The sequence below is a fragment of the Mycteria americana genome, chromosome Z (assembly GCF_035582795.1).
Source record: "Mycteria americana isolate JAX WOST 10 ecotype Jacksonville Zoo and Gardens chromosome Z, USCA_MyAme_1.0, whole genome shotgun sequence".
Lineage (NCBI taxonomy): Eukaryota > Metazoa > Chordata > Aves > Ciconiiformes > Ciconiidae > Mycteria > Mycteria americana.
Window position 1 is genome coordinate 2,665,603 of NC_134396.1, and position 20,369 is coordinate 2,685,971.

The following is a 20,369-nucleotide window of genomic DNA, read 5'->3' on the forward strand; positions in this document are numbered from 1 at the left end:
TATCTCTGGTCGAAAAGTATAACCACCATTTTACAGCTTGGGAACAGAGGTCTAGCTAAACTTTACTTGGTTCCATATTACACGGGAGAGTGGCAGCAAAGCTGGGGCCATAATCCTTCTCCTCTGAACTGTGGTCCAAGTATCTTCCCTACCGACAGTGACGTTGAGCTCTCTGTAAGGCTGGCTATCAACAGCAGGATTTTTCTTGTGGTGTTTCGCGTGATCCTTGCCAACCAAGATGTGAGCCTGTACAGATTCACCATCCATTACCCATACATTATTGCTTCCTGAGTTTGAGATGTTGCTATCTAAGTGAGCAACTTACAGTTAGGTACAGGTAACTGGCAGTGATCATTGCACATGCCCCTCACAGTCATGAGGGGTAGACCCGCAAATAAAGCTGGAGTGTATTTACTTTGGGATACACATCAGGCACCAAGAATCCTTACTCAGGATGCAAAATGACATTTTTTTCCCAACATTGCCAAGTCCCACTGTCCAGCAGCCCTGCAAATAAGGCCATCAGCCCTAACATTTTGGGAATGTTAACCTGGAGCAAGCAGAGTATCCCACGTACTCCCTGGGGATGGGACTGAGCGTCTCTGGAAAATACCAGCCTTATGCACAGAGCCTGACTAGATGCCTGCTTTGAGCTGCTCATGCTTGAACATTTTGGCCTCTTCGTATTTTTAGGAACAAAATAAACAATTTCTAGCAAAGGCGCTTGATGCCAGCTCGTTTGTCCTATGATACTGCCACTCTGTCTGGTTACAAGAAAGAAAAGCAAGCAAATATAGCCCCCTGCTTCTCTGCAACATGGCCACCCTTGGGACATGCTGTTCCTTGTAGGATTGGGAGCAAAAACCATGCAACGTTCCTAATTAAGGTAATGCCACCAGAGAAGCCTTGGTTACCCGTAATCCCAGTCTGGCTGGGAAAGTTTCTGCCGTTTCTAAGCAGTGTCTGTGATGGCTTAATCAAAGCCATGTGCAAATCTTTTGGGGATGGGTTGCTCCCTCTAAAGGCTCTGCAGAGGGGAGGGGTAAGTCAGAGCTGAGCAAGCACAGGTTCCCAAAATACTCCAGGTCACCTGGGAAACTTAGCATTGGCTTTGGCCTTTTTTGCCCTCCCCGGTGGGAATCCTAACTCGGTGAAAAACCCTTTAATTAGCTCAATTTCTCTTGCCAAGTGGGTGTTTTCTGTAGGGAGAAGATGACCGCTGAGTCACAGTCAGGAATTTACCTTTTCCTGCCTCTACCTGTCCTCAAAGGCACGCATCCATCTGCAGCAGCCACGGCACCTCTCAGGGACTGCTTTGTGGGGACATCCCACGGCCCAGAAGAGCTCCGAAACATGGCTCTTCTTGCGTACCACCATATGACAGCGGGTCATCCCGAGTCACCCAGGCCATGGCAACGGTGGCTTGGAGAAATGTCTCCAAGCTGTTTCTGCTGCTTCCACCCAAAATGAGCACAGCACTAGGGGTACATGTGGCTAAGAAACCTTGGAGCCATGGCTGAGAAACCTTGGAGCCAGCAGTGCCATAGCCTGAGTTATGGTGAGACAAGCCAGAGAGTTTCCTGCTACGGTTAATCTGCCTCCACTGTTCACTGCTGCAGGTGGTCATATTTTCTCTATGGAGCATGCACCAACGGAGACTGACCCACACCATTCTCACATACATTACATACGTTTGCCTCCTTGCATATCTCCCCCTGAATATCAGCTGTCCCAGGATTTAGAGTCCCCTTGTCTTGTTGGACTATTGCAGCACTTCAAGGGGCATCAGGTGGGAAGAGGGTTTGGAAGACTCCCATCCTCTCAAGTTGCCCTGCCAGCAATTTTTGTCTCTGCCCTAGCTCTAAAAACAGCCATGAGGGACTCCAGCTCCTACCAGAAATGGCCCCAGCCCAAAAGAAGAAAAATTAATTAGGGACTTTGGGGAAAGCCATCTTTAGCTGCTTAGGGACTGTGGTGATGCAGACAACACCCCTCTGCACCCTGGTACTTATTATCAGACCCTGTCCCTTCAGGCAAGCACAGCATCTAACCTCCCCTGCCCTCCCTGCTGAGCCTCACGTGGGTAATGCAGAACTACCACATTTTCTACCCAGATCCTTTACTCAGATTCAAATTCAGGACTAAATGTAGAGTGGGGCTTTTGTAGCACATCTACAAAACCAGGCAGTATAGAAAGACATTGGATGAAGGCAGAAAGGACTTTCATGTGACTAGCCATAGCAGCGGGAGCAATTCGCTGTGATGGCCTGAAGTTACCACATCCTGCCATGAGTGAAAAGTCAGCCAGATGTCTCTTCTGAGCAGGAGGGGGATGTTTCTGAGCTGCCCTGCGCCTGGCAGGCTGTTTCTACCCCCTGCAGAGGGTCAGGACCAAATGAGAAATGAGAAGATGCAGTAACAGAAGAGGGAAGCTCCCACTTAAGGCAGGAGGTTCCCCATGCAGATGAAGCTCAGTGCAAGACATGGCCCTGTAAGATCACTTGTGGGAACATTACATTGCCTCTAACGGAAGCAAGGAGTTGAGATGCTGTCAGGTATGGACAAACAAGGCCTTCAATAAGTAAGCAGGAGCAGACTTGAATGCAGCCCAGCAGTAACTCCTTCTCATGAAAAGATCTCCCTCCACCCAAGGGAACAGTCCCTTCTCTGCTGCCCATGCAGGAGACCAGCCCAGGGCCATGGGATGAAGAAATTAAAAACAGCTGGAAGGCACTTGCTGTCATAAAAGGGGTATGGTGACCCAGATGTGTTTGGTCAAAGGCAGGAAATCCAGATGTGCACAGGGAAGAAGTGAGATTGGCACTCTGTTGTCTATTTTGGCTGACTTTATGCCCAAGACCAGCATGGCAAGAGGTGAGATTAGGTATTTTTTTTGCAAAACATTAGCTTAACTTTGCCCTGGTCCTTCCTCAGCCTACGACTGTGCTTACTTGGATATAAAGTTTAGAGACACAAAAGTCCATGACAGGTCAGTGGATGTGGCCAATCTACCTATGGAGAGGATGATGTTAGATGGAGCCCAGTGAGTCCCTGTTGGTGAGCAAACAGGCATCTGCCCATCGGGCCCAGCAGAACAGGCAGAACTGGAGGTGGGTGAGCAGCTACCTGGCAACTGGGAGCTCTGGGTTTATGGGAGCAGAACCTCCATCACTTCCGGCAGCAGATCAGCTCTTATCAAGCTGTGTCATTTTTATAGACGTTGTGGTTTAGCCCCAGTCGGCAATTAAGTACCACACAGCTGCTTGCTCACCTTCCCTGCCTGGTGGGATGGGGGAGAGAATCGGAAGAGTAAAAGTAAGAAAAGTCATGGGTTGAGATAAGAGCAGTTTAATAATTGGAACAAAACAAAACAAAACAAATTGTAATGAGAAGGAAAACAACAAGAGAGTGAGAGAGGAACAAAACCCAGGAAAAAACAAGTGATGCAACTGCTCACCACCCACTGACCGACGCCCAGCCAGTCCCCGAGCAGCGACCGCTGCCCCCAGCCAACTCCCCCCAGTTTCTATACTGAGCATGATGCCATATGGTATGGAATAGCCCTTGGCCAGTTTGGATCAATGATCCTGGCTGTGCCCCCTCCCAGCTTCTTGTGCACCTGGGAGAGCATGGGGAGCTGAAAAGTCCTTGACCAGTGTAAACATCGCTTAGCAACAGCTAAAACATCAGTGTGTTATTAATATTATATTCTCATACTAAAATCCAAAACACAGCACTATACCAGCTACTAGGAAGAAAATTAACTCTATCCCAGCCGAAACCAGGACAATAGAGAAGTCAACAAAGCCAGTGCAAGTACCTGATTGCCAGTACTTCTTGGTCTGGACTCAGATTATTTTCCAGTAACATGTCTCTCCAAGAGTAGTTCCCAGCTGTTGCTTCTGGCAGCAACACTGGGCTGTGTTTTCTCCCAGCCACTGCTGCTTTCTTAAGAATGTATTGCTTTTTGTTCACCAGCTTCATAGCTTTCCACCTTACTGCAAGGTCCACTTTTGACCGAGTATCTCAGCAAAGGCCTCCAAGGGAGCTTAGCAACCACAGGAAAAGAAGGAAGGTTTTGGCATGGAAAAACACAGGGATAAATTATGGGAAGCAGGGGAGGTTGGTGAAGTCAACACAAAGCTGATGCATGTGGGGAAAACCAGTCCCTGGGGACATGGTGGAGGTCTATAAAATCCAGAGAGGTCTGGAGAGGATGGGCAGGGGCTGACTGATCAAGGACTGATCCCAGATGGGACAAGAGTCACCAAGGGAAGGCTCACAGCGTGCAGGAGGTGGCTCTGCACCCAGCAGCCATGCATCCTTGGCGCAGGGAGAGCCCGAGCAAGCCGAGGGAGGAGATCTGATAGCCACTGAAGAGTTAAACGCACCAGGGTCAGGAAATCCCTTGAGCAGAAAATAGTTGGAGGGTAGAAAAGTATAGTGGGGAGGAGAAGTACCAGATAAACTTGGCATTTCTGCCTCTTCAATGCAAGATGCTTAGGGCTGCCTTAGGTGGGTGGGGTGTGAGGGGTCAGGGAGCAGCCAGCACTGTCCATAGGTTTGGAAGGTAGGAGAGCAGCCCCCAGGATATGGGATGAGGCCAGGCCGCCAAGCAGAGCCACTGCCAGCCTCACACTCAGTGCATGAGAATCGAGTTAAATGCAGTATTATTGCAGCAGTTTTCTTTCTGCTTGTATGTGCACAGATCCTGCTGGTGCCCAACCTCCCACTACCCATCGTACCACACTGGGTTACTGTTAGGCTTGACTTCTTACAGAGACACTTCGGCTCCCTCCCTGCTTGCAGGGACTTTCCAAAGAAAGCACTGTCACAACCAGCTTAAGCAATTCCAGGATTTCCAGTTCCCAGCAGGAAACTGAGCCCTCTAAGATCTGTTGCAAGCAAGCACCTCTGTCCTGCTGGCAGCCTTAAAACTCAGCAGCCCAGGCAGGATGGGATGGGGAGAGGCTGCTGCGGGGGGAGATCAGCCCCAAGCAAGAATATGTTTGCTGTCTGCTCTTTGAGCTTGCTTTGGGCGTTGCCAGGTATTGGGAAGATAAATTCCTTTCTTGCAAAACAGTTGTGGTTTTATTAGTGATCTGGATGAAATGCAGCAGCTGATCATGCGATTGCACCCAAAGCATTTCACTGGAAAGGAAAAGAATTGTCCTGTGGAAATGTGCTGTGATCCTCCTTAATTTACTAATAAAATATAGCCATGGTGCTCCTGTCATGTGGCAGCAGTAAAGAACCACTTTCTTCTAACACCAGACAAGATCTGTATTGGAGCGAGAGAAAGAGCAAGATCCTGAAGGCTGTTCTGCTCTCCTGGCATCCCACCATGGTGTCACCTCCACGTCCTAACCAGATCTCCTGTAACTTTTACAGGATGCACATGTATCCTCACCTCTCACTAGCACAGTGACATACTCTTAGCCTGGAGCTTTAAAAAAAGAGAGATTCAATCCACTGGATTTACTGTAATTGGCAAGATTTGGGGTCCAAAAAACAGCAGTAGATGGAGCAAAAGTCGAATCTGTAGGAGCACAAACCTCTCCTTTGACCTGGCTGCAGAGCAAACTGAGGGCTAGGGCTGGCTGCTCAAAGCAGCCCAGGGAACACACACTTGTGAGGTTGTGGAGCAGGGAATGGAAAGTAAAAGGCATTAGGGTCAGAGCTGCCAGTCTGAGGTTTGTCTTTAAGGAATAAACATACCAACTGTGCAGCCCGAATAGTTGTAGTCCTCTGGTCTAGGGAGCTTGAAAAGCTCTGAGCAGGTAACCTGCAAAACTGCAGGGCTGTCCTCCTTACAGCTTCAGGGACTGAATGAGCCTCGAAGCACTTCAGGGATTTATTTCAGTGAGTCCCTTTCGACCTGGCATCTCAGGCATAATAAGAAGAGAATTACTTAGCTCAGAGGCTTTGCCCTTTTTTAAAGAAAAGAGATGCTGTCCGCTGCCCATGATGGGATGGGCGAGACCGTAGGTAGCACCGCTCCCGGGTAGCTGTTCCTGGGTAGCACAGCTCTGGCTCTGCAGGATGATGCTTGGCAGGACTTCTGCTTTCCTCATCCACCCATGCATGTCAAAAACAAGGCTGCTTGGATTAAAAATCCTGCTTGGATTAAAGATCCTCCTGTGTACAGGCAGGATACAGGATTTGAGCAACCTCAGCAAGCAGCTGAATGTTAACATGAGCCACTACCAAGTTTGCTCTGCGGCGATGAGCGGTGCAGACTCTGCAGCTCCCCAGCACATCCCACTCCCAGCTGACCACCACAGGAGCAGGACTAACACAATGAGATCGTGCTCCCCTTCCCACCACCCTCTCCCACGCTGCCAGCATGCTGTGAGCCCACTCACATCTGCCGGGGAGAAGCAGCTGGGGCAGGGAGCAAACACAGTGCTCGGGAGGTCACTTAGTGCCTGCCTCACCCCCAGAGCAGGTTTATTCATCCACTCCTCTTAGCACTTTATAAAAGTAGCCGGCATGATGCCATGGTGTCCCTGGCCAAGCCATCCCAGCACCTTGCCAGCCTGTCCCTCACTCTCCTGTACCCCTGCATTTAATCCCATTTTAAATGCTGCTTGAAATGTGCCTGTAGGCACTTGTTCTACAGCTGGTCGGTTCAGAGCTTTGCAGCCCAAGCTACACTTCAGCAGGCAAGCAGGTTAAAACCTGGGAGGCTGTTCATTTCCCGCTTTCCAGCTATCCCAAAGGAGGAGAAACTTACCTTCAAGCCAAGGAAGGAGGCAAATACAGCCTAGGCTCAGTCTGAAAAGCTCCATGGTCTGCCAGCACAGCTGGGGGGAAGGAGCCCCAGAAGCCTCTTGCCTGCAAGGAGTGCCTGGCAGCTTGCTTTTCCCCCTTCTTCTGTCATTCACAGCAGAAAAACCTGCTGGGAAGAGAAAAACTCTTTTGTCTTAGTGCTGGAGACTTGGCAGCCGGCTTATCAGCAAAGGATCAGCTTGGAGACGCGGTCTCACTCAGTGGTTATCCCTTAGGAGAAATCATATGACGAGCCAGGGGTGGGGGGACACTGGACCGAGATGCTCACAGCTGCCGAGCTCAGCTCCTTAGCGGCCGCGGTTGCTCCCAGCAATGAGCGTCGAATGCTAAGCAGGCTGGCGGGCTGCCTTCACCAGGGCTGGTAGCAGAGGAGGATGCAGGGCTGGCCTGGCAAGAAAAGGCAAAGTTTGGCAGGAGTGCCTGGAGGGGCGTGGGATGTGTCTGCTGAAACCTTGCGCTCAGCTGTGCTGTCACAGGGTCATTTTCTCTTTAGGGAGACTTACCGCTGCCAAGATGAGTTTAAGCACCATTATAGGTCACAGCGGAGATAAAGCCTTGCAAACTGGCTGTGGGGGTCCTGGAGCCGGGGGGTGATGGAAGAGGGAGCTGAGCTCCTGGCCGGGGCACAGTGTCCCACTGCAGGTCTGCCCTGATGCTCACCCTGAGGGTTGTTTAAGGGTGAGTTTGGCTTTTCGTGCATCAGTTTGGGCTCTGCACGGGGAGAAAACCACACATCCCTCCCTGAGGGACAGCAGCAGCAAAGGCTGTCAGGTGAAACAGCAGCAGGGGAAGCCAGAGTTACAATTTTGCTAGCAAGATGCTCCCATTCAGCCACATCTTCTCTACGCTTGTCTGTTCCACCTGCTCACTGGGGTTGTTCTCACCCAGATGTATCATTAACCCTTTTGCATAAAACCACATAAAAGTGATGGCTTCACTTTTAATTTTGGGATCCAGTCCTGGATGGCACCAAGGTCACATCTCCCAGCTCTGCCCATGAGACCAGGAGTCACTTGGAGAGCTGGGAGCTGCTTCATTTAGTGGCCAAGCTGTCAAATTAAAACACCACAGTGTCAGCATCTGTGCAAGGGCATGGGCTCAGGTCAGAGCCTTGCAAAGGTGCAGTTCCCTCTGTGCCCAGCCCTGGGATGACGGCTCCCAGCTTTCCCCTCTCAGAGCAGGGATCTGGCTTCAAACCAGACCGGCTTCTTCCCAGGCGGATGCGGATATGGTGAGGGATATCCTATGGCCAAACAAAAGGGAAGACTGGGCTAAGTTCTTACCCTGGCGAGGTTGCTCCTGCCTGGCCGTAGCACTGCGCTCTAGAAAAATACCACAGAACTGGTTTCTTTGGGATTATTGGTTTCTTTTCCTCATGGGAACATGTCAAGTTGCACTAATTACCAGGCATTTTTAATTTAAAAAAGCACAGATGTTAAACTCTTCTCCACATGACTGGGGTTGCAAATGCAATGCTCTCCACCACGTTCACCAAACAAGCATGTCTCTCCCACAGGAGGAGGAGGAGAGGGAAGAGCTCAGGGTGGAGGTGTCTCCCTGTCAGATGGAAAGTGTCACAGTGAATACCCTGGGGAAAAAGTCGCTGTGCTTTTCTACCACAGATCCTGCTATTGTTCTGACCCTGGGAGCTGCTACATCTCCTGTGTTTCTCCTCCTGGCCCTTCCATCTGTTTCACACAAGGGAAACTGAGGCACGGAGAAGCTGTGATCTGCCCAAAGCCATGAAAGCTGTCTCTGCGCTGCTGAATCCCAGATTTCTCCCAATGCACTGGATCACAGTTGCTTTTTAACACCGAGAAAGCCTTTCCCTGTATGTGCCAGGAAGGTGTCCTCTTCCTGCCAGACGGGGGGCTGTCAGGGGTCTTTGCTGCAGTTATAGCATGGGAAGGACCATGCAGGGTCAAGCGACAGGTCTACCCCCAGGTCTGAACCCAGCAGGGACCCACAGAGGATGCTGAGGGAAAACTAAGAAGATAGTGTCCCCCCTACTCATTTCCTGCCATTTTCAGCTCAGGATTTCCCAGTGTGTTTAGCAGACCTCCTGCCTCTGCATGATAGGCAGCTCAGATTTTCCCTTGGGCAAGCCCCTGTCACCTCCGTGGGGAGAATGATCATGTCCTCATTCCCACTGCTTCCCTTCTTTCTGCAGATATTTAACCTTGCCAGGACCTTCCCCCTTACTCTGCATCTCCTCTGTTCCTGCTGGGGTCTTTTAAATTCTGTGCAAAGCCTTTAGGAAATCCAGGTGGTTTCTTCTCCAGGGTGTGATTCCAGCTTTTTGAAGGGTATCTTCTTGCTTCAAATAACCTCTCCCATCTGCTGTTAAGCCACGCTCACTTCCTTGCCCTAAGGAAAGGAAGGAAAAGTCTACAACTTTTCTTCTAGACGGCATGTCCTGGTGCTCCTCTTCCAGTGTGATGTCCTGAAGCATCTCCGCTGAGCTGTCCCCTGGGTCTGGTGCCATCACCTCCGGCTGGCATCGAGGGTGATGAGGGCTGCCACAGAACAGAACGCAGCTGCTCTCCTTGCTGCCCACTGCCCTGCCCTGAGGCACCACACTGGAGGTCTGCTCCATCTGGAGGTCTGCTCCATCCAGAGATGCAACTTAACACTGTATCCAAAGACAAATCCTTTTTTTCTGACTTTGGCAATCCCTTAATGAGATACAGGACATTCAGGTTGCCACTGAGCCCCCCACTAGCACTGGACTGAAGAGAGCCTAACCCAGAAACTGATGCCATTTTTAAGACCTGGAGAAAAGTGGTCAGTCTAAAAGTGACATGTCAGCACAGACCAAAATGAATCAGTTGAACACCAGCCACTGAGATTTTTAGGGTTTCAGGACACCATTTTGGCCTTATTTCTTATACGTGCAAGAAAGTGTTTGCATATAAAATTGCTCTGTAGCCTTAGAGCCCATTCTTCCACGGCACATTGGCTTGCTTACAGCATGGCGTAGCCTAATGCATAAGGGATGCTTTCTCCAAATCGTTTCCACAGCTTTTCCCGTGCTGCCTCTAGGAGAGAGCAAGCTACTTTCCAGCTGTGGTCTCTCCCACATGGACAGTCCCGTAATTGCTGGCTCTCAGTCACGTAATTTCCATGTCAGTTAGTCCTTGCTGACCCGAGTACCATGGAGCAGCCTTGTTCTTGGCTCCATCGTCAGTTTGATGAGTGCATTGCTTTTTCTCATCATTGTGCAGCTCATGGTGAATTTAATCAGAGTGAAGTCATGATCAAGTGAAACTTTGTCTCATGATGGGGACATGGTATTACCCACCACATCTTCAAACACAGGGATCACTCACCAGACACCCAAATGCAGCCCTGTCTGGTGTGGGACAGGCACTGCTTTCCAGCACACAGCAGCTGGGAGAGCAAGCGGAGACAAATATTTCACTAGCCTAAAACCTGTGGGATGCTCAGGAACAGCACAGCCATCCGTTAGGCTTTCACCCCAGCCTTGGAGCCAGCAAGACCGTGTGACACTGGGGACATCAGCAAGTGGCTTAAAATCTGAGCTCAGTCCTCTGCCCTCAGTGTCATCCCAGGACAGGTATGGCAAAACTCGCACCAGGTCCCCAGGGTGAGGAGGGCTGGGGCTCCGGGGGGCTCTCTGGTTGTTCAGTATTTTAGGGATGAAATCTTCCTCTGTCCCTGGGCAACCTCCTTCGAGCAGAGGTGCAAATGCTCATTAACTTTCTTTTCAGCTGTCTGGCCTTTTGCAGGTTTTTCCATCTGGGTGCCTGGTTCAAAGTGCTTTTGAAAGGATGAGCTTCAGCCATGCTGGGTAATTTCTGAAGTCTCTCTTGCTTATGACCAGGCTGAGTTTTGGTGGTAAGACCCCTATCACATCACTCTGGCTGCTGGCTGGCACTTATCACAATTCATTCCTCCATCCACATCCACTTTGAAGATGGGCTTTCACTGCCCTGGTCAAAGCTAGATAAGTGCCAAGGCAAGCCGAGGGGTCCGGCCATCATGGGGTTGTCTCTGCAGGGAAACCTTTGATCACAGAGAAGCACTTGGCATCAAATGTATGGGAAAATAACCACAGTAAAGATCCTGTATCTCCAAGGAGGGATGCAGAAGGAAAAAGAGATTTTTACATACCAAAAATCTCCCATGGTTGGGAAGTAGAGCTGGTTTGGGATAAAGCAGCATCTCCAGAGACGCCTGGGTTAGATGTGGTCCTTGCAGCGCTGCTCCCGTGTGAGCAGCAGGCTGGGATGGTGGGGATCCCAGAGCAGATGCCCTCAGCCTGCCCTAGAGCCTCATCTCCCACTGTGTGTGCATCAGTGCTGCAAGAAGTCCCACAGGAGCAGGTATGACATAAATTGCCCAGGACCCCTCACCCTGGCAGTCAGTCTGCTTAACGCATGCAGGGCTTGAAGCATCTCTCAAGGACCTACCTGGAGCTCATGGTAGGTCTCTGGTTCATTCTCACAAGAAAATAGCAACTGAGAGTGGTTCCCCTCCTAGGTGAAAGCCTTCAAGCTATTGAGCCTCTTTATCTCACTGCTGTTGCAGGCAGCTCCCAAGCGCTCACTCTCCAAGCAGAGCCTCCAACTGAGCCTGGGTGTAAGTGGGAGAAAGCCCTTCCTGGCTTATTCCTTCACCTGGCATGAGCCCAGCTCACTGACTTCATTCAGAGCAGCCTGAGATGAGAACACCCTTTTTTTCCCCCTTTTCCTATATTTCCACTGTCACCCAGCCTGCTCACATGATTGCAGCTGTGGCACACAATGACCTTTTTCCCCCTCGTCTGCGCTTTACTTATCACTCTCTGCTCAGTTTGCTCCTTCGTCAGGGGAAGGCACCTCAAAAACTCCCTGGAGCTCCTCACAAGCGCTGATCCTGATGCAACAGGATCTGACGGGCTTGGTGCTGCCCAGAGGATGCCCGATGACCGGTCACCCCGAAGCCCTGGGACAAACCTGGAAGCACTCCCTGGGTTTCAGGGTCATCCCTGGGCCGCCAGCTCAGCAGATGGAGCTCCTTCCCAAGGATGCAGGCAGAGGAGCTCTCAGCATGCAGCGAGATGCTGTGGCCACTACTTGCAGCTTGGAGCAGCACATGGATACTGTGTGCAGGCTCAGGAGTCAGAGAGAGCCCTGAAATGGGGAAAAAGTTGATTTTGCAGGTTTTTTTCTGCTGGCTTGGGAAGGAGGAGTTTGTTTGTGTAAGAGGACGGGAGTGGGACTTCCCACTGCTTGCTCCTACAGCAATTAGGACTGAAACACCTGTGCATTAAACTCCACTTTATTCTCAGTAGGGAGGGATGGGGATCCTCCGGATAAGGAAAAACCCCAGATAATATTTCTGCTTTAGACCTGGATTTGCAGGGCTCCAGGGGGCTTGTAGCACCGTCAGGCTTGCACAGGGTTACCAGCTTTGCAGCAGCAGTTTGTGCAGGCACAAGCCAGCAGAGTCTGTGCAGCCACCTTCATGATGAGATGAGCTAAAAACCCTCCAGGCATCAGGAGCCATGGGGAGCAGTGCAGAGATCCCCCTAAATCAGCATGGCTGCCAGAAATACGCCTGCTCAGAGCAGTCTGGTGGGTGTGAGCTGGTGCAGGTCTTTCCATGCCACTGGTGCATCCCTGCAGGATACAGCCACAAGCCTCCCGGCAGGTCGGACTCTGCTGCTGATATGGGGTTAATATGAACCAAACTGCTGTTTCAGCCCAAGGACCTGGGCAAGATCCCCACCGGTCAAGGGTCGAGGCGGTGAGGCCAGCCATCACTGTTGCCCTCGCTGGAGCTATCAGGAATTACTCGAAGCTCAGAGCTGGGGTGAGGGGTGCACGCAGTGCTGTGGCTAATATCCTCCCTGCTCGGGGGCACAAGCGAGCTTTGAGTTTTTTTCTAGCTCTCAGGAGGAGCAGGATCATGCATTGTTCCATGGGAGGGACTCTGGCCACGTCCGACATTGGTGCCCCTGCCTGCACCACATGGACTGCAGAGCATCCTTGGCAATGTCACCTCACCCTCTGCATCCATCCCCCAGCCGCTTCCCCCTTGCATTAAGTCTTGTTGGCTTTGTAGCTAGTCTGTGGCAGTTCATGCGGTAACCTTGGTTGTCCCTCGCTCCCCCTCCTTGGCTGCAGCGATAGCAGATACCTCTTTTCTCACGTCATCTATACACACAGAAAAAATGTTAAGCAAACCTCCCCTGGGCCCCTTTTAGCAATAAATCCCCCATACGACACCTGCGTGTGCCAGGCTGTTGTGGGAAATGAGAGCTGATGGGAACTGCTTTCTTCTTCGCTTGAGTTTTCTGTTAAAAAGGTCCCATTTTAAACAGTTTAAAAGGGCTCAGTAAATGATTAATCAGTTCTTGCAGAGTTTGACAGGGCAATAGTTTGTTTATGACTATGACTTATAGCTACCTATGGTGCTTTCTGCTAGAACATGTCATATATATTCTCCTACGGGCACCTGATAGCGACTCCTAAGCATTTGATAATTCGTTATAAAAGGAATCTTAATATAGAAAACTATCCTTTTATTTAAAGACAGAATTGTTTCCTGATGCATTGCTTCATGAGTGATGCTCTCCCTGCACCAGCAGGCAGGTAAATGCCTTGGAAAGGCAAAAGTGTGAGGATTCAGGTGTCACATAGCTGGGACCCAGACTGAGGCCTGACAAACTTGTGCCACATGTGCCAAGAGATCAGGGGGGTTGCTAGGGATAGATTTGGTCCGGAGGGGGCTCTGAGGGTGGGTGTACAAAGGGGTTTAGGCGCATAGCTGCCCTTCAAGCTGGCTGACATACGTTTCATCACTCGAAACCCTTGCTTAGCTCCTGTTTAACTCTAAGAAGGTCTAAAGTCCTGGTTCATTTTCTGCATATCATGGTGCTGGGTATGTCAATGTTTAATCTGTGCATGCTAAGGGCTGCTTAGATCCTTGGGGTGAGGAATCCTGGCTCCTTTCAGAGAGAGTCCTGGGGAACTGATGGGGCCAGACCCGTACCAGATCAGCATCTGATAAACCAGCCCAAATACATTACGACTATACCTGCATCCCTGGGGCATCTGGCTTTCGGGGCAATCTGGGAGCATTTGGCCCATCCTTGGTTGGAAGCGGTTGCATTTTGCCTGGGTTAATTAAGTATTCAGTGGAGCTGAGAGGTTTTGCAAGGACTGGTTAAATATTCATGGGGAAGGGATGCTGTGATGCCATAACCCCCATGGACGGAGCAAGGAAAAGGCTGGATCCAAGCTCTGGGTGACCAGTGTGTGCCCCTTGGCAGCACTCCTTCTCATCACCCCCGGGCAGCGCTCAGGCTGCTGGCTTGGCCAGCGGACGTTTAATGCTTTCATGAGACATACGCCTTGAAGGACAGCAGTTTGCAGCTTCAGAAACTCCCTTACCCTGCTGGGATCAATCCCAGGAATCCCAATTTCATCCTGCTCTGCCGCCAGATGTGCCAGCACCTGCTCTTCCCGCCTACCACCCACATCTCCCAGGCAGTACCTCTCCTCTGTGAGGGACAGGGCTGGGGTACCAACACAGCATCCCGCCACATCATAGGAGGGAAGAAAACCCAAAAGGCCCTGGGAACAGGACAGCTTGGCCCAGGAGCCCTGACTCCCTTTCTGCCACTGATCTTCTGCCTCTGGGGAAACCGAGGGATTCACAGCAATTGTCTGGGAGAGAAATCACTGCATTGAAAGCTGGGAAACTTCCCATGTATCCTTTATTCTTGTAGGGATTTTGGAGTCCTGATGTCCCTGTGTTTTTTTTTTTAATACGTTGTTGTTTAATATTAAAAAAAAAAGGGCAGAAGTCCTGAAAAACTCATTTCCCTCTCCCTTTCCATTCCTTGTTTTTTCATCCTGGAAAATGGTGGGGCTCATCATAAAGGAGAGTCCTGTCTCCAGGCTGGCTGGGAGAGCGAAAGGAGGAAGGAATAAGAGCAGGAAAGCTCTGAGGGTAGCAACCGAGGACTGACCCAGCACATAAAAACATCTTCAAAGTGAAGAGGTTGTTTTGCAAAAACACCAGGGTTTCGCTGGAAACCACCCGAGCTGGAGCCGCAAAGCTGTGTCAGGAGCTGGGCCAGCACCGGGGAGGCTGCCAGGTCTGAGTGCTTTGGGGCTGGCAGAGTGCCCTGAGCACGCGTGTAACCCAACCTGCTCCCCAAAACCGCCCCTGTCCCAGATCACCGTCTCTTTGGGGCAGCAGCAACCTTCCTTCTCTCACCCCCTACCCCAGATGGGGCTCACTCGGGAAGGCTTTTATCCACTCTCGCTCTCTTTCACGGCAAAGCCTCGCTTACCCTGAGAGCGCATTACAAAACGTAACCGCACGGCTCATTCGGGTGGTTGGGAGGCTGCTGCGATCGATCCCAAACGCAGTAACCTCTGATATTTTTAATGGCTTCCTGGGCAGCTTATCATCTCTGTATACTTAGATACTGATGTCATAGTGGCGCGGGTAAATACGCCTGGCATGTATTGCTGGGCACGGCTCGGATGAGCAAGCTGGCTCTTTTTCCTCCGGAGCCCAGTTGCACAGAGTGTGAAACCTGCCTCAGTTTCCCTCACCTGTCGTTTCTGTTGGCAGTGGATGCTCTTTCAGATGCTGCGAGCTGCACTGCACCTGCTGGCGTGGTGACGCTTGATGCAGCTGGGACGTGTGTTGTCTTCTTGTTCACTTCTCAGCAAAACAAGGTTTTAATGTAGTCCTGGTCTTGCAACAACTTCAGTTTAACACCCTCATCCCCAAATTCTGTGCCTAAGTATCTTCCACCCCCACTGCACTGTAGCATTTTGCCTGGCATAAGCCCGGGAGTTACAAGAACTGAATTAGGATAAAAAACGGAGACACGGATGCAGGCAAACATCCTCTTTTTCCCCTGCCAGGGCAAGAGGGGCTGTCCTGGGGTGACATCTCCAGGATGGGCAGCAGGGCAGGCAGCTGAAGGGCTCTGCCCAGCCACCCCAGAGCAGCGCAGTGCTGGCCACAAAGCGTGTCCATCCCCACGTCCCCGTGCAGCTCAGGGAAGCAGCAAAGTGCGGGGAGATAAAACATCACTCGCCGGCTGCGTCCCCAGGGGATGGTGGGGAACAGCAGGCAGAGGCTGGACACTTCAGCGTAGCATTTCTCTGCCTGCATTTGATGCAGAGAAGTTATGGACAGACCGGGAAATCTGGCAGGATGTATAATTAATGTAAAAAGAGATCAGCTTGTGATGTCCAGCTTGTATGCTCAGGTACAAGCCCCTTTCCCTGGCCCCATTCTCCTCCAGGCTCTGGCCTGACTTTCATTCCTCTGCCCTTGCTCTGCGGGACGCAGCGAGGCTGCAGCCAAGCGAGGGTCACGGGAATCCTGGCACAGCCCCGCTCCGAAAAAGCTCAGCCCAGCTGCCAGCGAACCGGCTGCCGCCACACAGAGCAAAGCAAAGCCAGAGCTGCAGGGCCAGCGAGGCCGCAGGCTGCAAACGGGAGGCGAGGAGCTACGACTGTTAGGAAGATTTAATTGTTTTTGTGTGTGCTTATAACCCTCTGTTTCATGAAATAACACTGCAGGTGTAAGTGGTCAGGCTTTGGAAAGGAGACTCTGACCACCTTCATACGGCATCGTGGATTTTATGTCCACCGGTTTGAAAAAACTTCGGCAGCAAAGTTTCTAACCAAGGAGTCATGGACAGTCTGATTACCCACCGCGCAGGAAAACACGGAAACACGCAAAAGGAGGATGGCAAAGAAATGCTTTTGCCTGAAAATGTCACGCCAGTGAAGCAGAAGCCCTCCAAGGAGCTGAGGCCCATGCTTGGGGCCATCTTGCTGGGCCTCATCCTGTTCATTGCTGTGGTGGTGGCCTGGTGCTACTACACGGTGTCCCTGCGGAAGGCGGAGCGGCTCAAGACGGAGCTGATGGACCTGCGGGCGGACGGCTTCGTCATCAGGAACCAGCACGGGGAGGTGGTGTTCCGGCTGGCCTTCCGCTCGGGCAGCCTCGACCTGGAGTCGTGCTCCAAGGAAGGCGAGATCTTGAGCTGCACGCGGTCGAGCGGGGGGCCGCTCAACTTCTTCATCCAGACGGTGAAGCCCAAGGACACGGTGATGTGCTACCGCGTGCGCTGGGAGGAGCTGGCACCCGGCCCGGCGGTGGAGCACACCATGTTCTGGGAGGACGCCCACTGGTACGGGGGCTCGGAGATGAGCACCCAGCACTGGCCCATCCGCCTGGCCGGCTACCAGGAGCCCGTGCCCTACGTGACGAGCGATGTCTACTCCTTCCGCGACAGCTTTGGCGGCATCCTCGAGCGCTACTGGCTCTCCTCCAAGGCGGCGGCCATCAAGATCAACGACTCCGTGCCCTTCCACCTGGGCTTCAACGCCACCGAGCGCACCCTCTTCTTCCAGGCCCGCTACAAGGACTCTCCCTACAAGCCCCCGCCGGGGCAGCAGCCCTTCCCCGAGCTCAGCTACCGCGTCTGCGTGGGCTCCGACGTCACCTCCATCCACAAGTACATGGTGCGCAGGTACTTCAACAAGCCCTCCAAGATCCCCGCCGAGAACGCCTTCCGATACCCCATCTGGTCCACCTGGGCACTCTACAAGAACAATATTGACCAGGATAAAGTTCTGCATTTTGCAAGAAACATTAAGAAGTACCGTTTTAACTGCAGCCACATTGAAATTGATGACAAGTACACGCAAGCTTATGGGGACTTTGACTTTGACCCTGTTAAGTTTCCCAATGTGACAGAGATGTTTGCAAAACTGAGGGAAGATGGGTTTAAGGTCACCCTGTGGATTCACCCCTTTGTACACACAGATTCCTCCAATTTTGGGGTGGGGATCGAGCATCAGCTTTTCATCAAGGAGCCATCTGGGCGGCTGCCAGCCATGGTGGAGTGGTGGAACGGCATCGGGGCCATCCTGGACTTCACCAACCCAGCGGCCCGGGACTGGTTCCAGAGCCACCTGCGCCAGCTCCGCCAGAAATATGGCATCTCGTCCTTCAAGTTCGATGCGGGTGAGACCAGCTACCTGCCCAAGCAGTTCAGCACTTTCCGCCCACTCTCAGACCCCAGCATCTGGTCACGGCGCTACACGGAGATGGCCATCCCCTTCTACGAGCTGGCCGAGGTGCGGGTGGGCTACCAGTCGCAGAACATCTCCTGCTTCTTCCGTATCATTGACCGCGACTCCGTCTGGGGCTACGAGCTTGGCCTCAAGTCCCTCATCCCCGTGGTGCTCACCATCAGCATGCTGGGGTACCCATTTGTACTGCCAGATATGATTGGAGGAAACTTCCTCCCCAACAAGACCGACGGGGCAGTGGAGATCCCCGACCGGGAGCTGTACGTGCGGTGGCTGGAGCTGTCGGCCTTCATGCCCTCCATGCAGTTCTCCATCCCGCCCTGGCTCTATGACAAGGAGGTGGTGGAGATTGCACAGAAGTTCACGGAGCTTCACGAGTCGCTGGTGGCCCCGCTGCTGCTGGAGCTGGCCGGGGAGGTCACCGACACAGGCGACCCCATCATCCGTCCCATCTGGTGGATCTCACCCCATGATGAGGCCACTCACCGGATCGACTCCCAATTCCTCATTGGGGACACCCTCATGGTGGCCCCCGTCCTGGAGATGGGCAAGCAGGAGCGCGACGTCTACCTGCCAGCGGGCAAGTGGCGCAGCTACAAGGGGGAGTTGTTTGAGAAGACCCCGGTGCTGCTCACGGACTATCCCGTCGACCTGGATGAAGTTGCCTATTTCCTCTGGGTTTCCTAACAGGCTCCTCCATCAGCTATGCAATGTCTCAGGGATTAACGAACCACTGACTTTAATGACCTGGGAATTTTAATAGTTTTTAAAATAGAAATATTTCAGTATGAAATTTGAAGAAAACACTGTGACCTCTGTTTTGTGTGGCAAGTGCTGTAGAATAACTTACTTATTATAATATATTGGATGGCTGTCTGTCTTTGTTACTGCAGCATGACAAATATAATGTATACAAATACAGTCTCTGCTCATAATCTTTTCCCAGCAAGAAATGCCATGCACGCTTCTGGTTTATAAAGGAAATTACTTGCACTCCTTTGTTACACAGTTTCACAGCTGATCCCTTGAGATATTTATAATTTCATTTACTTAGTGAAGGAGGCAGTTGCAGCAGAGTACTTTTTTTACAAAAAGCAGTCTGTGATTATCCTGAAGAGGAAGGCACCCAATTTTCATCCTGCACATCAGATGGGTGCTGATGCAGGAGCAAGGGGAGTTTGCATTTCCCACAGCCTGAGCTATCTGAGCAAGGAGAAAGAAGCTATAGCACTTGCTAATGCTGTGGCAACCATTTCCCCCCTTTCATTGGAAGAAATGATTGAGAACCATGTCTGTGGTATGGATTCAGCCGAGGCTGTAAGCATGCGGTGAAATCTCATGGCAGTCAAGATTAAAACCTGGCACTAAATCACGCATGGGTTAGGACCTAATAGGATCCTATTAGGATGTGTTTTGGGACCACATTTAGAGCCAAGGGATGTGGCCCATCAGGTCCCAGGAGAGGACTTGGCCATCATCCTCCTGAGAAGACTCAGGCAATTAACAAACCGGCCCAAGTGCCCTCCTGCCTCAGTTTTCCTATGGAAAATGTTCTCCCACGCCACCAGCTGTGTTGATGGAGATCCCCGTTCATGAGCCAGCATCCTTCTGCCCATGGAGGTGACTTCTCCTGGGTGAAGGCGTCTCAGCAGCACCTGCAGGCTTGGGGTAGGCAGGCTGGCTGTGAAATGCTCTCCACTCTTGGTCCAATCTTCCCTGGTTTTAAGCAAAGAGAAGTTTAAAGGTGACATGACTGAGCAGTTTAGGAGAGTCCTGGGGTCTCTGGGCTGCAATGCTCCTTCCCAAAGTAAGAGACTGATTCCTTTGCTGACCCCAGCGCGCTGCTAGTAGGCACCTGGGAGGTAAAGCTATGCGTGGCCCCAAAGTAGGAGAAAGCTCCTTTCTTTAGGGGTTTGACCTAGAGCTGGTCCATAAAAAAGTAAACAGGGGCTAGAGAACATCGCACTCACTCCAGATCTGATTTGGTGCTCAGGTGAAGCAGCCCCAAAACAAGCTCAGAGCCCCTTTGCCCATCAGTGGGTCCATTATGCCACAAGGACCCTGCATGGTCACAGTGGCACAAGAGCAGTGCCAAGTGGGAAGAGCCAGAACATCTTCTAGATGCCCCTGAAAGCAGCTTGAGCCACAGTAACGCTATTGCTGGTGTGGCGATGGGGAGGGAAAACCCCCCTTTAATCTAGGGATGTGAAAGGGAAAGCAGTGCTCAGTCTGGTGGTAATGTTCAGGGTTAACAGACCATCTCTGGGTCCTTACCATGGGCTTTCTCCCACTCCAGGATAGTGGTTTCCACCGACGTATCTCCCTTGAGGATGAGAAAGAGTTTCTGAATGCTTTCTCTCTCAGTTGCTGCTTTGAAGCCGCAAATGGACCCTGACAGCTGGGCTTGGGGCAACCAGAGGGTCCCAGGGAGCCCCAGCAAAACTCCTCTGGCTGTTGTAACAAGAAAAAACCTTTCTGAAAAGCTGATGCCTA

The 20,369-nt window shown here is 51.7% G+C and overlaps 1 protein-coding gene across 1 annotated transcript; it reads left to right on the forward strand.

The window, feature by feature from the left end:
• The first annotated feature begins 15,810 nt into the window (after nucleotides 1–15,810).
• On the forward strand, nucleotides 15,811–18,709 carry LOC142402626 (myogenesis-regulating glycosidase-like). Its single transcript, XM_075488262.1, has one exon. The coding sequence runs from the start codon at nucleotides 16,467–16,469 to the stop codon at nucleotides 18,561–18,563; it is 2,097 nt and encodes a 698-aa protein (XP_075344377.1). The 5' UTR covers nucleotides 15,811–16,466; the 3' UTR covers nucleotides 18,564–18,709.
• Nucleotides 18,710–20,369: the final 1,660 nt, after the last annotated feature.